Source organism: Erinaceus europaeus, chromosome 12, assembly GCF_950295315.1.
Source record: "Erinaceus europaeus chromosome 12, mEriEur2.1, whole genome shotgun sequence".
In the NCBI taxonomy this organism is placed as follows: domain Eukaryota; kingdom Metazoa; phylum Chordata; class Mammalia; order Eulipotyphla; family Erinaceidae; genus Erinaceus; species Erinaceus europaeus.
In genome coordinates, this window is record NC_080173.1 from 96809018 (window position 1) to 96831527 (window position 22510).

The 22510-nt window shown below is 56.9% G+C and overlaps 2 protein-coding genes across 3 annotated transcripts in view; both read right to left on the reverse strand.

The window, feature by feature from the left end:
- The window catches only part of SEMA3F (semaphorin 3F), a 29814-nt gene extending 19523 nt beyond the window's left edge, over window positions 1-10291 (reverse strand). For both annotated transcript variants that reach the window (XM_016190068.2, XM_007527276.3), the window contains exons 1-2: window positions 10133-10291; window positions 5833-5992 (exon numbers count right to left, since the gene is read on the reverse strand). In XM_016190068.2, coding sequence (XP_016045554.2) covers window positions 5833-5944 — 112 coding nt within the window. In that variant the 5' untranslated portion in view covers window positions 5945-5992; window positions 10133-10291. The remainder of the gene's footprint in view (window positions 1-5832; window positions 5993-10132) is intronic.
- Window positions 10292-10297: 6 nt separating this feature from the next.
- On the reverse strand, window positions 10298-20629 carry LOC132542132 (translation initiation factor IF-2). The gene is made up of 3 exons (XM_060204908.1): window positions 20556-20629; window positions 11041-11215; window positions 10298-10804 (listed from the first exon to the last, which is right to left on the reverse strand). Exons 1-3 carry the CDS (start codon window positions 20627-20629, stop codon window positions 10298-10300), a joined length of 756 nt encoding a protein of 251 aa, XP_060060891.1.
- Window positions 20630-22510: the final 1881 nt, after the last annotated feature.

Below are 22510 nucleotides of genomic sequence, written 5' to 3' on the forward strand. Positions count from 1 at the left end.
TTTGGAGCCAGACTGAAGCCTTCTGGCATCCAGACCTCTGGCAAAGGCCCTCTTGCTATTTCTAAGAAAAATGCAGCAGGAATCTTCTCTGCATTTCCTAAGCTCCGAGTGCTCCCTTGAGGAGGGGCTCGGATTCCCAGGACAGAACCAGGCCTGGCAAACCTGCTCTCGGTGCAGCTAAGCAGATGCCCATTGGGGGTCCCCAGCAACACCAGGACGCACACTGAGGAGTTACTGCAGCTGTGCGGCGGTCCAGTCAGACTCGGGAATTTATCTGGGTGGAGAGCTACCTCAAGGCCTCCCCGCCCCCAAAGCACTTCTATAACTGGATTTTTCTTAGCCTGAGGTGAGTGCTTAAAACCACAAGGAGAAAATATAAACCCTCCATCCTGGTACCAAGAGCAAGACTCCATTGAGCAGCTCAGCCTTCCGCCTAGATGTGGAATCACATTCCTCACCTCTGCTCGGGCTCTTCCCTCTCATAATCTCCCTTCCCCTATTTGACATGCAGCCTCCTCCATGAAGCCTGCCCAGATGGCCAGGAGTGGCTTCTGACTCCATCAGACTCAGGGTCGTTCCTCCAGGACAGCTGGGAGAGAGGGGGATGAGGTAACATGGAACTGCTTGAGTACCCCTCAGGATGCACCCTGACCCGTGCGGGCGACTGAGACTTCCTTCACCAGAGTAATGTCCACACCAAGGTTATGTCCCCAGAGTTAATCCTCCCATAGCACAATAAGGTTCGCAGCATCTTTTTTTTTTTTTCCTCCGAGGAGTGGTGGTGGTCTTAGGGGTCAAACCCAAGGCATCACATGCACAGAAAAATCTCACTCCTCCCTCCCTCCTTTCCTTCTTTCCTTTCTTCCTGCCTTTCTCTTAAGGTGATGTGGGGGGACTGAGCCCGGGACACTGGAGTGTCAGGCACGGCAGTCTTTTTACACAGCCATTAAGCAATCTCCTTGGCCCTAGTGCTACTCTCGCCCTCCCTTTTACAACTCAGGCATCAGGAAAGCAGAAGGAGGTTCCGGACTTAAAACCCAGCCCCAGTCAAGATGTAAACGGTGCACCCCAAGCCCTCAAGGTGCTGCTTCCCGAGGTCATCCTCAGTCCCGCCTGCTGTGTGGGAAAGCAGAGCCTGGAAAGGTGGAAGTCACCTGTCTGGGTCACCCAGGTGTCAAGCGTAGACTAAAGGCCTGGGTGTCTTCAGGGCCCGCCCTCTGACTACGACGCCATTACCCCTGCCACCTACCAAGTGTAACTGGGGGAGGGGAATGAGGCCCGGTACCCGGTACCTGGTACCCGCAGCTCTGAAGACACCCTGCACCTCCACCCCCCCTCCACCCCCACCACCCCCTAGGCGCACACAGGTGCAGACAGACAGCCCAGCCGGGAGCTGTCCTCTCTGAGGACACTGCCTCCCAAGCTACAAGCTGAAAGACCCCGCTACGAATCGAATTGGGGGGGAGGTTTTTACCCTGGCGGTTTCTCTTTAAATTCTTTAAGATTACGAAGCAGCGGGGGCTGCCAAGGAGCATGATTTACTCCTTGAGCATGCACCAGCTCTCGCTCAGTGCCAAGGGAGGCTGGAGCCAGGAAGGGAGGGGCGGGCATCATGCCAGGGAGCCCAAGGCAGAGCCTGCGCTGCTGAGGGGGTCCCATCTGAAGCTCAGCTGGACCTGAGCAGCCACAGCTGAGGGCCCAGCCCCCGGCCCGGCAGACTTCACCTGGACCTCAGGCAGTCTGTCAGCAAGCACGAGCACCTGCCCTGTTCTAAGGGTTGCTTCATGGTCAGCTGAAGCCCGGCCAGCCCCTCCGGAGGAAATCCTAACTCCTGAAGTGGCTGCTTCCAAAGTCCCTCTCAGAAGAAAGGGAGTGCCTATTTTCAGGAGAACTGAGATCCAGATGCAGGCAATGGGGCTTCAGTTCATGCTTCAGGTCTTTCTTCCTCTGTTTCAGCCTGGCTTGTCCTGAAATATCCGCACTTCCCCTGCTTGCTAGGTCCAGATTCCACTGCTGCTGGCACAGCTGACCCTTATCCAGCTTCGGGTGCTACCCCTGCCCTCAAACCTTCTGCCCCTCCTTCCATCCTTTTCTGGAATGGAAAGCTCTCAGCTGGGCTGACTGGCCACAGGGCCTTTGTGGGGCTCCGTGGCCTCCCCAGTCTCCTCAGTCCCACATAAAGAACAGACAGACCTGCGCCATCAAGCCTGCTGCAGGCTCTTCTCTCCTACCCCCTGGGGAAAGCAAACAGGCCCTGACCCCTCATAACCACCCAGCTCACTTCCTAATAAGGAGACCTGGTGACTTTTGTTCTCTAAGGCCACATGCAAACGCTGTGAGCTTCGGCTCTGTTCCCAGTACCCACCCCAGAGGTTCAGCGGAGAGGCTGAGGAGGACTGTGGGCATCGAGCATCACCCACCCATTCGAGTCCCACCTGCAGAGCGTAAGCTCTCCCCCCCCCAGCAAGCCAGCTATACCTGGAGTCAGAGAAGGGTGGGACCCCAGGTTTACTCTGGACGTGAGCCCTGTCCTCCCTGGGACTCTGGGTTCCCTTCAATGAAGGGGACCCTACTCAGTGGAGGGGAGGGGGGACAGAGAGTTGAATTTACAGTTTAATCGAACCCAGTGATGAAGCTTCCATAGGCACAGGGCACAAGAAGTCTGCCTGGGGTAAGCCCAGCCTTGTCCTTGGGGAGTGAGGTTCGGAAGGTAAGGATGGCACCAGAGGATGCTAGAAACTTGTCTAGCTTCTAGGAGAGGGCTGCCCCTGTGTTGCCCACCCTGCCTTCGCTCTCAGTACCTGGACTGGCTGCTCAGAATCTCAGGCCCCAGAGGAAGCCCAGTGAGATGCCCCACCCCCACTCAGCCTTGCATCATCATCCACTATTTTTATATTTTTTGATTTCTCCTGGCAAGGTGACCTACTGCTCTAGCTCCTGTTCCTGCCTCAGTTTCCCCATCAGCCCAGCCCCCTCATTCATCACCTTTTTCTAACCCAACACCTCTTGACCCCATGTCCTAGCCAGAGCCAGCCCAAGCAGAAGTATGTGGCTTCCTGGGAAAAAGTAAACATTCTCTCTGAGCTGAACAAAGAACCTGGCAGGGCCCTGAGCCCTCCTGCCTACTATGGCCAGAGGAGGTACCCAAGGCCTTAGGTGTCCTCAGGGTGGGGAAAAGGTATTTTTTCTCTTCCAGACTTGGTCAGGGATTCTGGGGGCTGGGGAACCCCGGGCCAGGAGAAAGGTGAGGAAGTAAAGAGGACCCAGATTCTCTGACCCTGAGATTCTACAAGCACATCTTCCCCCACTTGACCCTCACTGTTGCCTAACCTTGGGTTCAAGTTCACGCTGACAGAAATTCAGGAGCCGGGTCACAGGAGGCCCCCGTCTGACCTGACCGGAACCTGGCACCTTCTCCTTTACCCCCTGTCAGCTTTCGGTCTGGTTGGGGTGCCCAAGCGGATGGGCAGGCAGCAAGCCCAAGCCTGGCCCAGTTCCTGCCTTTGTTCCTTTATCTGCCCCGGGCAGCATGGCCCCTTGTGCCAGACCCTCTGGCCTGATCAGGCCGGAACTACCAATAGCACCTCCCTGCTACAACAGGGCACAGAGCAGGGGCGGCTGAATCCCAGGGACCTGGTGTGCCAACTGCCACAGACACGGAGGGAGAAACCCAGTGACCACCAGTGCTTCTAGAGCAACCCTCTCTGTGGCCCTTGTGTATGCCTGGGAAGAGAACCCCCTCACCCCAGCTCCTGGGCTGGCTAAGGGGTCCCAGTGCCTGCTCTCCATTCTCACCCTTCCTCCTCCCTGGGTCACTTTGCATGTGACCTGACTGAGGCCAGCGGCACGGGGAGATGGCCAGGCCCTGGTGCAGGGAGAGTGCTGGGTTTGCTGCTGCCACTGACTGACCTACTGGGCGATCACCATTTCTCATCCACTCTGACAGTGAGCTCCTCACCTCAATCACTGCAGAGTCCACAGGACCTGACACAAGTTCTCAAGTATCTGCTGAAAGGGACCATCTGAGCAAGGGGAGAACAGGAGAGGTCATTCAGAGCAGGGCAGCCTACTCAAGCAAAGGCACAGAGGCAGGGGAAGGGGTGGCCCTAGACACCTCACAGCCCCACCCCGGTGCCACAGCAGCCAGGACATCAGCTGCCATAGGCCGGTTGCCAGTGACTTGGGCTTTTAGTCACTGCAGGTGTCAGCTCCAGAGCTAGTTGAGAGGGAAGCGACCTGACTGAAGTGGGTGTCAGGTAGAGAGATCAGGCCAGGACACCAGGGTTTTATTTCCGGTCTCTCCTGTGCCCCCAACCTGACCTTATCTCTGCCCTTGCCCGGAGCCTCTTTTCTCTCTCAGGAAACTGGAGCAGAGAGCCGCTGTCCCACTGCCCCTGCAAGTCCGAGAAGGTTTCAGAGGAACATGGAGGCCCTCCCTAGGTCTGTCCCTCCTGCTGCTTCTCATAGGTCTCCAGGGTGATGACAAAAATAACATCCAGCGTGATGAGTGTCGGGCTCCAGGCCCCCAGGGTGTGGGGGGAGGGGATGCTCTATTCCCCTGGCCAGGGCTCTGGGCTAGGAAGGTGGGAAGTGGGGTGGGGAGACTCATCCAAGATGAATGAATCCACCCTGAGGAATTCCCTGGAGTGGTGGCATCAGCAGAATGCCTCACCTTCTCAAGCTCAGGAGAGGGGTTGTGTGTTTACTGATCAATTGTAAAGAATAATAATAATGCATCTACTTTAGTGAGAGAGAGAGAGACACCAGAGCACTACTCAGCTCTGGCTTTTGGTGGTGTTGGGGATCGAACCTGAGAGCTCAAAGCCTTAGGCAGGAAGGTTTGCTACATAGGCACATCCTCAGAAATCCATTCCTCATGCCTTCTATCGTGGGGGGGGGGGGTAGGATGAAGCCAAGGGAGGGGCTGTGCTGGGAGACATGGAAACACAAGGAAGGAAAAGTCAGCCCAGCCTCTCACCCCAATGTGTGCGCCCGGAAATCTGGCCAATCAGGGTCGTTGGCCCCACCCAGGGCAGAAGGCTGGACAGTGAGTTCTGGCCTGTGGAGGGACCAAGGCTGAACCGTCAGCAGAGACCTCATGGCTGCTGCCTTGCACCTCAGGCTGAATCTGTGACCACACGCACGTTCACACAAATGATGAATGTGTGCGCTCTCTGCACAGCCAGGTATGTGTGCCATGTGTGCACCTGGTACGAAAGGGTGGGTCTGGGGGTCTGCAGGCCTGAGTGCCACCACTGAAACCTCCTGCTGACTTCCACAGCAAATACTCATGGGGAGTGCAGGAGCTCAGGCCTCACACGATAGCACGAGCACGGCTCTCCTGAAACTCACCAGGCAGCTAGCCCTGTCACAGAAAACAACACCCTCCTCAGTTCCTCAGGACCCACAGGGAAGTCCCTCAAGCACCCACAGCCCAGCAGAGCACACCCTGAGGCCTCCATGTTGGGGTCTCTACTCCACTCTGCCCAGGGCAAGACCAGACCCGTAGCAGTGACAGGGAAGGGCCACCAGAAATACAAGTTTGGAAAAAGTGACATCTCCATCGGCCAAGTCCACACACGGAGGAGACGGTCTACAGACCTTAGGCCCCCCAGCCCAAGACCCCAGCAAGTGTCCAGACTTAGGATTCTTCTCCAGAATGTCTCAGTGTCCCAGTTTTGTCTTTCCCCAGCAAGTCTCCACCTCCCGTCTTGACCCACACACACCCTTGGTGGCATTCCCACCATGCCCTTTGCCTCGTCTTTCTCTCCTGTGCAAAGAGATAAGCGCCGTGGACAGGATAAAGCTGGGGAGCAAGAAGCAACCGCTTACCTTTGAATGAGAGCCGGACCCGGGGAGTGACCGGCAGGTAGTCCTGGGTGGGGGTGACTGGCCAGGCCCCGGTCAGTAGGGAAGCCCAGAGGAGAAGAGCAGCGACAGGCATTGTGGGAGGGGCCTGGGGCCCAAGAAGCGGTCTGGGCTGTCTGGACACCTGGGAGAGGGGAACCAAGATTGAAATGCATGAGGTAGGTGGGGGTGCAGGGCTCCTACCTTCTCACCATTTCACTGTGTAATTCTGTCCAAAGTGCCTCAGTTTCAACAGTCTGAACAAGGGGGTAGGTAGCTAGCATAATGGTTATACAAAGAGATTCTCGTGCCTGAGGCTCCAAAGCCCCAGGTTCAATCCCACACATCACCATAAGCGAGAGTTGAGCAGTGCTCCGGTTAAAAGAAAAAAGTCAACAATCTGAACAGAAAGGGTGACAGGTGTCTCCTTGTTTGCAGCCTCAGCCAGAGACAGTGAATGAGCCAGTACACAAAGTTTCTTGTCCCACCTTTATCTGGGGAGGCAAAACTAGACGGGCTAGAGACCAACCAACAGGCCCACCAGAGCCTGCAGGAGCCAGTGCAGAATCCGAAGCATCCGGATTCCACTCAGCACTCAGCTTAAGCAGGTGATCTCAGAGTCCCCTCCCCCACCCTGCTTGCTCCCTTGTACCCACACCCACCTAAGTGGGGCACTCTTTCCCTCTCCCACTTCAAGGAGTAAAAGGAGGTATGAGTCTAGCCCTGCCTGCTTTAGCCAAGCCTCTCCTCCCAGAACAAGGAAATCTGGAGCTAATTATTGGGGTGGAGGACATGGCAGAGAATGGGGGTGAGTGCAGCACACAGCTCTGCAGAGTGGATGAGAGATAACACCAGCAGGGGTGAGGCCTGGGAGGTAGTGTAGTGGATGGAGAATTGGGCTTTGAAGCCCTCGGTCCTGAATCTGACCCTTGGCAGTGCATGTGCCACAGTGATGCTCTGGCTTCCTCCCTTCCCCCTCTTATTAATGAAGAAATAAATCTTAAAAAAAAAAAAATAGAAAGGAAAGGCAGGAGCAGCTTCTACTGAAACCACATCAGGAGGGATCCAAACGGAAGGACTTCCCGCCAGGACAGGCTGCGTGCAGCTCTGCCTGACTGCCTCTGGAGGGGAGGACCCAGCAAGAGACTCGCCAGGGGCCGGGCGCAGCCAGGCTGGGTGTCCCCCCAGGTCCAAGTCTCAATTCTGTGTTTTTCAAATATTGACTCCCCAGGCAGGCTGGCTGTTGGGTAAATGCAGCCCCGGCACCAGTTGTCAGAACATATTGCTCCCTCCCGGCAAACACCAGCGCCAGCTCCCAACCCCCCCACACACAGAGGACTGGGGGTGGGGGCGCCAAGAATATCTGTGATCCCACCCCCCAGATCTGTCCCATCTAGTTCCTGCCCCCAAGGGAGGCAGGGCCCCAACCCAGTCATGCAGGACTCTGGGGTGGGGGTGAGGGGCTTGCGACCTGTTGCTCCCCTGCAGGGCTGGCACTGGCTAAAGCAAGCCCCCAGCTTCACACCTGCTGCTGATCAGCCCCGTGCCTGGTGCCCGCGGCCTACCTTCTCCAGCTCTTGTCTCTCAAGACGGAAGAGCAGCTCCAGGTCTCCTGGGCCCTCATGCTGTGCCCTCTGTGGAGCACTCTCTCCTGTGCCTGCCATGGTTCTTTCAAGACCCCCAGGACAGACACTCCCTCCTGGGGAGACTGGCAGGGGGTGGGGTGGGGTGGGGAGGGGTGGGGAGGGAGTCAGAACCAGCCCTCCCCCGGCTGCTGGCTGCTGGGGGCACAAAGCTAGTGCTGACTGGGGCTCTGCTGAGGGGGCCAGGAGGGAAAGGGCTGTGTGGCCACCACCCTGGGGGTACACCTGGGAAGCCCCCATGAACAGTTGTGGTAATCCACACATCCACACTTACAGGCCTACACACATCAAGAACTATGTTTGCTCAAGAACTTGACCTGCTAGTGGGGCGGGGCTCTGGAGAAGCCAGGAGACACTGTCCTGCCTTGGGGAGAGCAAGGTAGTCTGGGTGGCTCAGAGCCCTGACCCTATGCATCAGGGGTTCAGGCTGACCCCCCCCCCACACACACACACACACATCCTTCCTTGTGGCCTCATTTATCCTGCATCCATTTTCATGGTGACAAGAACAGGCACCAAGGATAGTGTTGAAGTCCCCCAAGGTGCCCAGGAAGGGGGAGAGCCTTGCCCCACAACCCCCCCACAGGGACCTCTTGCAGGGCTCTGGCTCTTTAAAGGGGGGGGGTCAGATCAGTTGGGGCTTCAGACCCAGGTCTAGGTCCCCTCTCTGTAGACTATGAGGTGGAGAAGAGGAGAGGGGAGGAAGAGGAGGATACAGAGAGGGGGGAGGGCATTTCTACAGCTGCTTCCCCTCTGCCAACCCCTGCATTCCACTCAGCCCCAGCCTCAGAGAAGCCCCCAGGTGAGCGGAGCCCAGGCGGTAGACAGAGAGACTAGCCACCGCCACCTGGGAGCCCACCAGGAGAACAGAGAAGAAGGAAAGAAGGCTGATGGGAGGGAGCAAGGGAGGGAGGCAAGCGGGAGGGAGGAGGAGAGAGGGAGGAGAGAGGGAGGGACGGAGGAGAGTCGCTCGAACAAAGAAACGAGGAGCTGGGGCTGGCAAGGGGTGCAGGGAAGGGGTGGCCAGTCAAGGGGGTCCAGAGGCACCTTGGGGTGGGGCAGAGGGATAGGGGGTCGGACTGTCTAGCCTGATTCAGGGCTGACAGGCTGGGTGTGTGTGTGTGGTGGGGGGGGAGCCTGGCTCAAGGAAGGAAGGAAGGCTTCCCAAGCTGAGAACTGCCTGCATGGAGGGAGGCAGAGACAGGCCCTTAAGGTGAACACCGGGAAGAAATTATTAACAGGCCCCCACTTCCTCCCCATATTCCTCATATACAGTCCAGCCCTCACCATGCAGACTAGAGCTTCTTCCCAGCTCCTGGCTCCCCCCTCCCCCAACACCCCTTGAACCAGGAAGGAGAGCCACCCCAGCAGAGAAGAGAAGGGGACCTTCCCTCTGCGGTGGGGGCTTCCCAGCCAAGGTCACTGGGGCTTGGCTCCATCCTTCCCCTCAAGGTATGCCTGCCAGGGCGAGGGGAGGGGGGCTGGGGCTGGGCTGCTGGCCTTCTCCCCCCCCCCAACATGCCTCCCCCGCACTTCCGGGCCTGGCTCCTTCAGAACTGAGGGGTAGCATGAGGGGCAGGCAAGCCCAGTGCCTTGCCTCCCAGGACACCACACCTAATTGGTCCCAGCAAGCCTTGTGTGTCCCCTCCGCCCCCATGCAACCTCTTGGGCTGGACTGGAGCCTGCAGCTCCCCAACAAGGTTCTTCTATCTCTGCAGCTAGAAGAAACAATCTGGGTGAATTCAGGAGAGGAACTCCCACCCTAGGCCATCCCCAGGGTGGATGCGGGTGCCTGCCTACAGTTCACTCACTTCCCATAGATGTTCCTGGGCTGCTATCTGCAACAGTTATCTCAAGAATTAGAAGTTATTTATTCAGCCAGGCCAGGCCTCCAGCCCTGACTAGGGCCAGACGACCCCTCCAGCTTGTCCGGCCCTGACACGCTCTGGTGCCTCCTGCCCTGCAGGAACCCCAGGGCTCCCTGTCCGCTTCACCACTGAGCCGGAGCCTTTCCCGGATGCACGGTGACTGCAGGCTCCCCCACCCCCTCCTACAACCCCCAGTCAGGCCCCGAATCCAGCGAGACTCCCCGCTGGAAAAGCAACCCGGAGCTGGCACCGCGCGAGGAGAACCGGCCCAGGGCAGCGGTCGTCCTGTGCTGTGGCTGAGGGGGACCCTCCATGTGCCGGCGGGCAGCACAGAGACTTCTTCGGAGCAGAGACCCTCAGGTCGGGAGACTGAGGCAGGGTAGGTGCCTGGAACCCCAGCGAAGACCGCTGTCTGGGGCGCTGGTGGGAGGACGCTAAGCGCGGAGAAGGGCCACCGGGTCTCCGGCTCCAGAAATGCGGGGGGTGAGAACACCCACCCAGATCCTTACATGGAAAAAGTTGCTTTCCCACTGGTGACCCCGCAGGCTACACTATCCCCATCTCCACGCCTCCCCGGAGCTAAGGGGACGTCGGGGTCGCAGGCACAGGCACGGCGCCCACCGCAGTCCCGTCGCCCCTGCGCCCCGGGCAGTGCCCCTGCTCTCCCAGCCCCGCGCCCCAGACACTTGCGCAGAGTTGCAGCGGCGCGGGTCCCAAAGGGGCCGCGGGGTGGCCCGGCCGCCCGCCCGCTGCCCCCGGCTCCCGCCGACTCACCTCTTCCGCGGCTGCGGGGCCTGGGCGCCCGGGCGGCGGCGGCGGCGGCGGTGGCGGCAGAGTGGTTCGCGGTTGGGCCGCCCGCGCTAGCGGCCCCCCGGGGCCATGGCCGTGCCCGCGCCCTCGCCGCTGCGCCCAGCCGGGGGCGGCACCGTGGCCCCGGCTTCAGGGGTTCGGGCGCGTTAGCAGCCGAGGCCCCGGGCCCCAGCCCGGGCCATGGGAAGGTTCAGGGGCGCTCGGGGCCGCCTCCCCCCGGGTGGGCTGCGGGCGCCCGCTGGCCGGCGCGCCGAGGGCGCATACCCCGGCGCGGGGCGCGGGGCGCGGGGCTGCGGGGCGCTGCGCGGGGCTGCGGGGTGCGGGGCTCGGCCCGGCCGCGCTGTGCTGTGCGGTGCTCGCCCGGGTGCTGGACCGGGGCCCGGCGGCCGCGCCGCTGCTCCAGGCGCCCCGGGCCCTGCGCTGCGCTGCGCTCCTGCTCGAACCGCGGTGCCCGCTCGCTCCCTCGCGCTGGTCTCGCGGCCGCCGGCGGGACGGGGCGCTCCAAGCCGCGCGGGGAGCGCCCGCAATTGGCCGCCCGTGGGCGACATTTGCATAGCGCGGCCCCGCCCCGCCCGCCCCGCCCGGCCCCACCCCCGGGGCGGGACCCGCCCGGCCAGCGCCCCGCCCCCGCTCCACCTGTCCGCGGGCGGGGCCTGGGGCTCGGGGGCCGAGCGTGGGGCGGCCCGCGCGGGGGGAAGCCGGTCTGCACCCCGCGCCCCCGCCCGGGCTTCGCGGGCGGCGCCCCCGCCCCGCCCCGGCTTTGTCTCTCCGTGGATACACCGCGCGCTGCGCCTGGTGTTTACCCGGGCGCTCAACTCCCAGGCGGGCAGGGCGGGCGCCGCAGCAACGGGCCTGCGCTCACCTGCGCTCACCTGCGCACCCCTGTCGCGTCGCTCCTTCCCACCCGCAGCTGGCGGCACCCGTCCCGCGCCGAGCCCCGCAGCGCAGGACCCACGACTGCCGCAGCCGCTCAGCAGGTGGCGGTGCAGCCCCTGGGACCGCAGGGACCGCTGGCCTGCCCGCTGCCTCCAGCCCAGGCCGCCGGTCCTGCCTCAAGACCATTAACTCCCTGAGACCGCTCAAGCCCGCGGAACCAGGGACCCACCTAGTATAGCCCCATGCCTCAGAGACCAGATAGATAAGCTGGACCTCCTTTCCTGAAAGGAGCCTTTGCTTTCAAGGGGCTTCGCATGGCCCCTGGGCCCTGGGGCGAGCATGCCCTGCGTGGTGTCAGCAGGACCGCTCTCTGGGCCCTGCTTGCTGAGGCCGCCAAGGCCACCTTGGTCCTCTCCTCCCCCCCTTTTCCTCCCCCTCCTGCTCTTCTCTTTTTCTCTTGCTCCCCTCTCTTATCTCTGTCCTTCCTGTTTCCTGTATACTCTCTCCTCCTCTTCCCTCTAACTTAAAAAAATTAAGTGAGAGACAACAGAACTCTGGCACAGGCAACTACCGGGGCTCAAACTTGGCACCTCACTCCTGAGAGACCAACACTTTCTTCACTACTCCACCTCCTGGGCTACTTACTTCCCTCTTACTTTTTCTGTTTGCCTCCAGGGTTATGGCTGTGGCTGCACTGCTCCTGGTGGCCTTTTTTTTTTTTCTTCCTTTTTATTGGATAGGACAGAGAAAAATTGAGAGAAGGGAGGATAGGGAGGGGAAGAAAAAGATACCTGCAGACGTGCTTCACTGCTTGTGAAGCCACCCCTCCTGCAGGTGGGGAGCCGGGGCTCGAACTGAGCCCTTGAGTTTCCTACTCTGTGCGCTTAAGCCAGTGCGCCACCGCCAGAACCCACCTCCTACTTTTCTTTGTCTTCTTTCTCCTCTCTGGCCTTTCCTTCTCTCAGGGTCAGCCCCACCCCAAGCGGGCTAACAAAACTCTCTGGAGAAAGTCTCTCTCCCTCTGACCCACAGGTTGGCTGGCTACAATGCAGGGAGGTAAGATGTTAGGTCATCGGCCCACGGGTATTTGAAATGAGAAAACACCGGCCTGGAGTTATGGTGGTTGTAATGGTAGCACCTGTGTCCCTCCATTCTGTCATAAATCCTTTATTTATCCCTCATTGTTCCCACACTCTGTACCAGGATCATCCAAGGTCACCACCATGGCAACACCGTCTATACTTGGGTTTCCAATGTTGTCCCTTCCACCCCGCTGCCCTCAGGTGCCCAAGGCCCCTGCATAGAGCGACCGTTTCTGTCATCATCTCCAGCAAGATCATCACTAAAACTCAACTGGGGAGGCTTGCCTAAGCCTTCAAGGGCTGGAGTGGGAAGGAAAGACTCAGCTGAGTTGTCCATGAAGCCCCACTCAGATGTGAAGAAGTGTTGAGTTCACAGAGATCCTCTGCTGAGGCAGGGGATGGGAGGAGGGGACAGGAGGTGGAAGGCAGGAAGACAGCCAGAGCCTAGGCAGGCCACACACTGGAGTACTGAGTCTTTTTTTTCTTTTTGCCTCCAGGGTTATCGCTGGGGCTCGGTGCCTGCACTACGAATCCACTGCTCCTGGAAACCATGTTTCCCATTTTTGTTGCCCCTGTTGTTGCCCTTGTTGTTGTTGTTATAGTTATTATTACTGTTGTTGTTGGATAGGACAGAGAGAAATAGAGGAGGGAGAGGAGGGGAAGAAAGAGAGGGAGAGAGAAAGACACCTGCAGACCTGCTTCACAGGTTGTGAGGTTGACTCCCTGCAGGTGGGGAGCTGGGGGCTCGAACCGGGATCCTTATGCCAGTCCTTGTGCTTTGCTCCGTGTGTTCTGGTATATGTACTGCCAGGGATCAAACTCAGGGCCTTATTATGCCTGTTCAAATTTAGGACCATAAGCATGAAAGTCTTACGCAGTCTTTGGGAGGAATGTTCTAGACCTGCCCATGAGTTTACCATCAATTTCAGGAGCCCAAAGAGCCCCTGAAGCCAATTCTGAATGCCAGTTAGGAAGTCCTGCCTGTCACCAGGGTTTGAGGTTAATCACTGCCAGGCATTTCACAATCCTTGAGAAGCACACAGCCTGTGGTGCCCATCAGCCAGATGCAGAAGGGGAGACTGGGAGGAGTGGACTGTGCCCGTGACCACAGAGCTAGGGTTCTAAAGAGATTCTGGGAGGGAAGGACTGGGTCACGGGGCCCACATGGAGCTAAGGGCTCTTCACCCAGACAGTGCTTGGGACCTGGCAGGGAGTGCTAGTGTCCCACATGACACTTAGGGAGTTTCATAGATCTTTACTGAATGAATAACAGAGCAAATCCCTGCAGTACCAGATCTGACAGGGGACAGGAGCCAAGAGGCCAACTCCCAGTCTACTTCCTCTGACACGTTCTCTGCCACCTAGAGTCCTCTCTCTTTCCTTCTAAAAGTCATTCAGCTGTGCTAGCTCCACCTGAGTCAGCCAGGAAGCTCTAGAGGGCAGGCTGAAGGGGACAGCCAGGCCTCCCTCCTTCCTTCCTGAACACTCAGACCCTAGACGTGATTCTTCTCCACATCTCTTAGCCATCTTTTTTTTTAAGTTTTTTTTTAATATTTATTATTTATTTATTTATTCCCTTTTGTTGCCCTTGTTGTTTTATTGTTGTAGTTATTATTGTTGTTGTCATTGTTGGATAGGACAGAGAGAAATGGAGAGAGGAGGGGAAGACAGAGAGGAGGAGAGAAAGACAGACACCTGCAGACCTGCTTCACCGCCTGTGAAGCGACTCCCCTGCAGGTGGGGAGCCGGGGTTCAAACCGGGATCCTTATGCTGGTCCTTGTGCTTTGCGCCACCTGCGCTTAACCCGCTGCGCTACAGCCTGACTCCCGCCATCTTTTTTTTTAAAAAAATATTTATTCCCTTTGTTTGCCCTTGTTTTATTGTTATAGTCATTACTGATGTTGTTGTTGGATAGGACAGAGAGAAATGGAGAGAGGAGGGGAAGACAGAGAGGGGGAGAGAAAGATAGACACCTGCAGACCTGCTTCATCATCTGTAAAGGGACTCCCCTGTAGGTGGGGAGCCAGGGGCTCAAACTGGGATCCTTACCCGGTCCTTGGGCTTTGCACCACCTGCGCTTAACCCACTGCACTACAGCCCGACTCCCTCTCTTAGCCATCTTATTAAAAGCCAGGGGAGTAAAACTAGGCCTGGTTCTCTCACTGACCCAAACTCCAGAATCCCCCCCCTTCCCAGATGGGCTTTGAGCACCTACAAGATAGTCTCTGGTGTGATATCCTGACTGGTGCCTTGGGCTCAGTCTCCCAGAGCTTCAGAACTACCATAAAGTCACCTAGTGGGTCTGTTAACTGGAAAGGAACTGGTACCTTCTATCCCAGTCCCTGTCCGGGGTGATGGTGATGGTGCTAGCAGCAGGCAAGGCAACTTTGGAGGCTCCTGCCCTTAGCCCCCCAGTTCTCCAGGCTCACCCAGCCTTTTTTTTTTTCTGGCAGTGATCACATATGTTTTTATCCTTCTAACTTTCTGGCTGTGCCACCCAGGACTCAGTGCAGACCAGGACCTCCTGCTGCCTGTCTTCCTGTCTGTCCACCCATGGCCCTCTTCCTCATGTGGAGAGGAGGAAGCCTGTCAGAGGGGGTGACTTTGAGAGACCCTGTCCTTCCAACTTCTGCCACTGACAAACTGTTTGGAATGCCTGGATGGAGAGTCAGAGACCCTGCATGCTCCCTGCATGAAGGTGGTGACTACACCGACACTCCCTTCTCTGGCCCAGTCTCTGGGGAACCTGTTTCCCGGGCCTAGCAGGCTAAGCAAGCCCCTGCCTGCCCAGCCTCAGCGCGTTGCTGGCTCAGGTTTCCCTACTTTCTGGTTTTCTCATCTCCCCTGCCCCAGGCGCTGCCTGATCTCTGGCCCAGCCCCCACCCACCCACCCGGAACTGGCTTGCAGAGAGAGGGGGGTGTGGAAAGGGGGGCCCAGAGGGGGTGCAGGTTGACTGCTCAGGCAGCACCAGGAGGGGGTGGGCAGGGAGGAATCAGCTGCAGTACAGGCCCAGGATGGGGCTGGGCTCAGCCTTCTCCTACCCAGGTTGCCCCAGGGGCTGGCGCTGAGCCCATCAAAAGCTGGAACAGCTCACCTCCCTGGCTGCTCCCCAAAATTACCTCCAGGCCTTTTCTGCTGTCCTCCCCTCTCCCAGGAATGTTCTTCCCAGACTCCATGCCAGTGTAAACCCTGTGCTTCCTCTCCATCAGAGCACTTGGGCACCTCCCTCACCCACAGACACTGTTCCTTTCTGTGGAAGAGGCTGCCCCGTCTATCCTCCCTGTGCACACTGCAGCCCAGCAGGCATCGCAAGCCTCTTACAGGAGCTCTGCACTCCCTGTCCTCCGGTGTCGCTGCACACGCTGCTGCCCCTCTGTGTCTGGAATGCCATTTCTTTCTCCTTCTAGATGTTTTAGGCCTCTGGGAAGATGTTTCCTCCCAGGAAGCCAATCATAATGACTGGGCCAGAAGTTTCCTGCAGGTCTTGCTCCTTCATTCACACACTAAAAGATTTTTTCCCCAGGTCCCATGCCCTGTGCATTCTCCTTGCCTGGCCCACAAGATTCACCATCTTATCAGCAATTGCATCTCATGAGTGCAAAGCGTACAAAAGGGGAGAGGATGCAGGGCTCTGAGATTCCCGCATGTTACCTAATACCCCCTCAGAGTGTGTGCATGTGTGTGTGTGCGCGTGCGTGTGTGCGTGCGTGTGTGTGTGTGTGTGTGTGTGTGTGTGTGTGTGTGTGTGCATGTGTGTGTGTTGGTGGGAGGTCGGGTGAGCCCCAGCTTGGCTGGCTTCCAAGTGACCCACGACCATTAGCTAGCCTGAGTATATCCTGTTTAGACAAGAGGCCAGACAGCCATCCTTCAGCCTCTTGGGCCTGCCTAGGTCCTGCTGGGAGCCCAGGTCTTAGCCTTAGAGTTCAGCCCTTTATCTGACTCCAAAGAAGCTTCCTTGTCAAGCTGATGGGGATTCTGAGCTTCCTCTGGCCTGGTGGCAGAATCCTTGTCTGCAGGCATCTGAGCCCTAGGTCAGTAGTATTGGGCAACTCCAGTCAATGGAGGTGTGGGGACAGAGCCTGACTGAGGAGACAGGGTCTTTGTGGAAAAGCCTCTCAGATCAGAACCCAGCCTGAGAGCCTCCACCAGTAACTCCTAAGCCTTGGCCTTCTCGACCAGAACAGACCTGTTGTTCTCTGAGCTGCTCAGGCCAAAAAGCCCCAGGAAAGGCTGGCTCCCTTGCCTTGCACCTGTATCCAAACCATCAGCAAATAAGGTTCAACTGGTCACCAGCTCTGCAGTTACTTCCTCCTCCGTAGGTCACCTCACCTCTTGCCTGCCTGCTCTCGCCAGCTGGGACCTAGGGAGACCCTGTGCAAACGGAAGCCTGGCCATGTCTCTCTCCTGCCCAGAACTCTCAGTGGCTCCTCTTTTATTGATAGTCAAAGCCAAGTACATAACAGTGACCACCAACCCCTCGCCTTCTGGACTCTCATCCTCGAGCTCTGGGCTACTCCCCCTCACTCTCCCCACACACCAGACACACTCCAGCCTGGTAGTAACTCTTCCCTTAGACTCTATGTGGCTTCTTCCTCATCTTCAGGTTTCTTGCTAAGATTTTACTGCCTCAGTAATCTCTGCTATCACCATCACTGTTCCTGACTTTCCCTTCCTTTCTCTTTTCTTTCTTTCTTTCTTTCTTCTTCTTCTTTTTTTTTTTTAAAGCAGATTGTATTTTTAGGGCTGAGGAGACAGCATAAGACTTTTGTACCTGAGGCTCTGAGGTCCCAGGTTCAATCCCCAGAACCACCACAAGCCAGAGCTGAGCAGTGCTCTGGTCTTTCATTGTGTCTTTCTCTCTCATTAAAATAAAGTTTAAAATAATAATAATAATAATAATAATAAATTTTAATTGTCTTTTAAAAATATTTTAATTGGGAGTCAGGCTGTGGCGCAGCGGGTTAAGCGCAGGTGGTGCTAAGCACAAGGACCCGCATAAGGATCCTGGTTCAAGCCCTGGCTCCCCACCTGCAGGGGTGTCGCTTCACAAGCGGTGAAGCAGGTCTGCAGGTGTCTGTCTTTCTCTCCCTCTCTCTGTCTTCCCCTCCTCTCTCCATTTCTCTCTGTCCTATCCAACAACAATGACAACAATAATAACTACAACAATAAAACAACAAGGGCAACAAAAGGGAATAAATAAATAAAAATAAATATAAAAAATATTTTAATTATCAATTTATTTTGATAGGACAGAGAGAAACTGAGAGGGAAGGGGGAGATAGGAAGAGTGAAGAAACAGACACCTGCAACACTGCTTCACCACTCGTAAAGCTTCCTCCCTGCAGGCAGGACCAAAGGCTTCAGCCCGGGTTCTTGTGCATTGTGATGTGCGCACTCAACCAGGAGTACCACTGTCTGGCCCCTTCTTCACTCACAACACACTACATTATTTACTTCCTTTGCTTTTTGTTGCCCTTGTTGTTTTATTGTTGTAGTTATTGATGTCATCATTGTTGGATAGGACAGAGAGAAATGGAGAGAGGAGGGGAAGACAGAGAGGGGGAGAGAAAGACAGACACCTGCAGACCTACTTCACCACCTGTGAAGCGACTCCCGTGCAGGGGGGGAGCCGGGGGCTCCAACGGGATCCTTACACCGGTCCTTACGTTTGGCACCAAGTGCGTTTAACCCGCTGCGCTACTGCCCAACTCCCTATTTATTTATTCTTTTCTACTTCCCACTCTGATAGACTGTCAGCTCCCAAAGGCAAGGAACTGTTTGCATAATGTCGGTTCCCCAGACCCAGACTGGAGACTCGCACGTTAGGCCCCGGTGGCCTGACCAAGTGGGTGGGGGCTTAGCCTCTTTGCGTCTGATCTAAGAGCTGCTCTTCTCACACTCACATTCACATTCACACTCTGGGGGATCTTTTTTTTTTTGCCTCCAGGGTTATTGCTGGTGCTCAGTGCCAACACTACAAATCCACAGCTCCTGGTGGCCCTTTTTCATTCGTACTGGATAGGACAGAGAGAAAGTGAGCAGGGAGATAGAGAGGGAGAGAACAGAGAGACACCTGCAGACCTGCTTCAGTGCTTGTGAAGTGACCCCCCCTGCAGGTGGGAAACTGGGGGCTTGAACCGGGATCCTTCTGAGGTCCTTGTGCTTTGTGCTACATGTGCTCAGCCTGGTGTGCCACCACCCAGCCCCCACTCTGGGGCATCTCATCTGCTCAGTCAGACTCACTTGGAACCAAGAGAGGGCACAGATGGGTGTCTATTTGCTGTTCCCTTCAACTTCAGAGCAGAGCTGAAAGGGCATGGCATTTCTCTTGAAGAACAATGGCAATGTACTTCTTTGCTCCCTGGAGTGACTCTATGCCTGAGTACCCAAAGATGCTGTGGTGTTGAGCTAGGGAAATAGGATAATGGTTATATAGAGAGCTTTCCATGCCTGAGGCTCTGAAGTCCCAGGTTCAAGCGCCAGTACCACCATAAACCAGAGCTGAGCAGTCTTTAGTTAAAAAAAAAAAAAAAAGTGGTGTGGATCTGGGGCCTGGAGAACTCTCTTGTTTGTACCCTCCGGAGATAACTACACTTGTTCTTTTTGTTTTGTAGAGTTTTCTTATTAATGACCATGGAGAAGAATCTTAGAGAGGGGAAAAAAAAAAAAACAATGTTTAGAAAAAGATGAAGTCACTAAAAACAATAATCTCAGTTTTTGATGGGTTTGGACTTTTGGGTTCAACAGACATGATATGACTAGAAAACCAAAGAAGCTTCATGATTAAAACTTTGCCAATTAACTGAGCAGAATGTAGTGTAGAAATAACTTAAACAAACACTAAAAAAACAACAAAAAGAAAAGGAAGAAAGAAGGAAGAGAGAGGGAGAGAGGGAGAGAGGGAGAGAGGGAGAGAGGGAGTGAGGGAGAGAGGGAGAGAGGGAGAGAGGGAGAGAGGGAGGGAGGGAGGGAGGGAGGGAGGGAGAGAGGGAGAGAGGGAGAGAGGGAGTGAGGGAGGGAGGGAGGGAGGGAGGGAGGGAGTGAGGGAGTGAGGGAGAGAGGGAGAGAGGGAGAGAGGGAGAGAGGGAGAGAGGGAGTGAGGGAGAGAGGGAGAGAGGGAGAGAGGGAGAGAGGGAGAGAGGGAGTGAGGGAGAGAGGGAGGGAGGGAGGGAGGGAGGGAGGGAGGGAGAGAGGGAGAGAGGGAGAGAGGGAGAGAGGGAGAGAGGGAGTGAGGGAGAGAGGGAGAGAGGGAGAGAGGGAGGGAGGGAGGGAGGGAGGGAGGGAGGGAGGGAGAGAGAGGAGAGAGGGAGAGAGGGAGAGAGGGAGAGAGGGAGAGAGGGAGAGAGGGAGAGAGGGAGGCAACAGCTGGGCTGAGGTGCAAGGGATTTGCTTAGCAGGCAGAGTTCAGGACGTGCATACCCCAGGCCCAGGGTCTGATCCTCTGTATCACAGATGCCAGAGCAGTGCTCTAGACTGCCCAAGTGCCTCTCTCTTATGAAGTCAATAAATCTAGAGATCTTTTCTTTCAGAGTTGGGGTGAGAACGTGTCTCAAGCCACAGCAGCAGGGACTCAGGGTGGACTCAATGCTTTGAGTTAAAAGGCAGTGAAGCCCCAGCTGTGAGCAACACCCCCCACCCCCCACCCCCAAACACAAGGTCAGGCACAGTCCTTTAAGCAGAGGTGCAAAGAGACCTGGGAAGCCCTCCACAAAGCTAAATGTGACAGCCTCTGATCCTGTGGGGTTTCTGGCTGCCTCCCAGGTCCACATCTGCTGCACACACTCCCTCCATGTGTCGGTATGGCCACAGTCCTAGGGGAGGGAGGCCCGAGGAGGGTCCTAACAAGCTGGGGTCTGGACTTACTTAGTTCCAAATGACTGGGGAATGTCCCTTCCGTGACAGCCACGATGTGGCCTCCCCTGATGCCTCATCCCTGGCAGACACGCAGGACTCAGATGAAGGCAGCCCCCAGGAAGGGAGAGGGGCTTGTGGGTAGACCCTGGATGCCCTCCCATCTGGCCTTCTCCTGTAGGCCTGGCTATAGGTCACCTCTGGGAAAAGGCTGGAATATGTGGAATATGTCTGTGAGAAATCAAAGGTCAGAGACCAGAGGAGCTTGCTTAGCACTGACGCCTGTCTTTCGCTGCAAGACCTACCTCTGTGACACAGCTGCGGGGGGGGGGGGGGGGGGGGGGGGGGGGCTTTGCTGAGGAGGAGGAGGCGGCAGCGGCGGCAGCTCCTTCAGGGAAGCTCCTCTGTCTAGCCCAAGGGCTCATCGATATCTTACAGGAGGGTGGGGAAGCAGGGCTGATGCCAGGCAGTGGGTAGCTGGGCCTGCCCTGCCTACTGTAGTGCTTGCTAAGCAACTCTGTGAGGGGTGAGGGGCCTCTCTGCTGTCTGTGGTGTAGTCTAGACCAGGTTCCCCACCTTAGGGGAGGTGCCTCCCTGTCCTGTCCTGCGAGGTTTAGCTCCACAGCACAATTCAGAACAGCAGACGCCATGGCCACACCATCCCCTGACCCTGTGCCTCTGGGAGTTCCACGTGAGCTGTGTGCAGAGCCAGAGGAAGGGCCAGGCTGCTGGTTCACCTGGGCTAGAACATGGCTGGTCATCCGGTAACCAGAGGCCTTGAGGAGCGGGGCATGGGCAACCTCACCTAAGGATTGCAGACTAGCTCTTCCTTGAATGTGGGGGTGCAGCCTCTGCTTCAGGAAAGAGCAGGCCAGGGGGGCCAGGTGGTGGCACACCTGGTTAAGTGCACAGACCACAGTGTTCAAGGACCAGAGTTTGAGCCCACAGTCCCCACCTGCAGAGGGAAGGAGAGAACAGGCCTGACCTGAGGATAGTGTAACATGCCATGACCTCAGGTCCTGAGGGATTCCTACAGGGGCCGGTGAAATGGGTCACTTGGACTGTGAGCTGCTTTGCCATTTGCCTGAACACAGTTCAAGCCCGGCCCTACCACACTAAAGGAAGCTTGGGTGCTATGCTTCTCCTTCTCCCTCTGTCTCTATCAAGAAAATAATAATAATAAAAGAAAAGAAAAGGGGTCATGTGGTAGCGCAGCGGGCTAAGTGCACATGGTGGAAAGCACAAGGACCGGCATAAGGATCCCAGTTTGAGCCCCCGGCTCCCCACTTGCAGGGGAGTCACTTCACAGGCGGTGAAGCAGGTCTGCAGGTGTCTGTCTTTCCCCCTCTGTCTCCCCCTCCTCTCTCCATTTCTCTCTGTCCTATCCAACAACGAACAACATCAACAACAGCAATTATAACCACAACAGGGCTACAACAAGGGCAACAAAGGGGGGGGGGGGGAGGAAAAATAAAAATGAAAGGGCTCTTCTGGCTTTCAGTGGGGTAAAGGAAGAAAGCTCTGGGCTTCCAGAACAGGGATCTGTCTGGCTGGCTGACTGGGGGTGCTGCTAGGTGTCCTCACACTTATCCAGGGGCCCCCTCCTCCCCCTTAGAGCCTTCCATTGGGTCTGGCCTGAGACCAGGCAGAGAGGCCTCCTTGTCCTGCACACCTGTGGCCTGGCTGGCTGGCTCCCTGCCCCTCCTCTCACGGTGGTGGTTTAAGTTTTAATCTGAGGACAAGTTTCTGCAAAGCTCTCCTTTGCTTCTGTAAACTGAGAGATGCAGGGGCTGGCTAGATGGAGGGATAAGGGCGAGGGAGGAGTGAACGGAGAAAGGAGGCAGGGTCTGCACCCTCTATCCCATTTGTCTCAAGAAACCCAGACAAATTTGGGCGTGTTGTGTGGGGATCTCATGCTTGTCTTTCAGAAGAGCGCAAATGTGTCCAGCCTTCCAGAGACCTACTGTGTGCAGCTGAACCTCAGACACAGCCACATTGCTCACAGAGAAGTCTGGAGGGCTCAGCTCACACTCCCAGTGGGCCCAGCCTTGCACAGGTCCCGACTCCCCAGAAGTCCAAGGCACAGAGGGTCACTGCTCCCCCAAAAGGAGGCACTTGCTGGACTCCTCACAGTCCCCCAGGGGGGGAACTAAGGCCAGCAGCACACCCCTGTCCTCACCTAAAGTCAACCCCCCCATTCTCGCCCACTTTCTCTCCATTTCACCCCTCACTACACTAGTCCAGCACACTCAGTCAGGAGCTTGCCTTCTCCTCAGTTCCTGGTAGGTAGTGGATGCTAGGTGGCTGGAGCCAGGTGAGAACTCCCCCTCCTCTGGGCCGGCCCCCACCTCACTGCACACTGCAGAAGGGTGGAGCCTGCTGGAGGGAAGGGTTGGCCTCCTGTGATTCTCTGACGGACACACCCCACAGATCCCTCTCAGCTCCCCTCCCTGAGCAGCTATCTCACACACTACCCTGCCCTTGCCTCAGCAGCAGCACCCCCCCCCCCACCACCGCTGAGAACTCCCCAC

Excerpts from the sequence above, each read along its gene's own strand:
- LOC132542132 (XM_060204908.1), bottom strand. The coding sequence starts at position 20,629 with ATGGCGTCTGCTGTTCTGAATTGTGCTGTGGAGCTAAACCTCGCAGGA. Across the intron at positions 11,216-20,555 it reads AGGGAGGCACCTCCCCTAAG|GACCGGCGGCCTGGGCTGGA; the intron begins GTGGGGAACCTG and ends GTCTTGAGGCAG. Across the intron at positions 10,805-11,040 it reads GACGCGACAGGGGTGCGCAG|GTGGAGCGGGGGCGGGGCGC; the intron begins GTGAGCGCAGGT and ends GCCCGCGGACAG.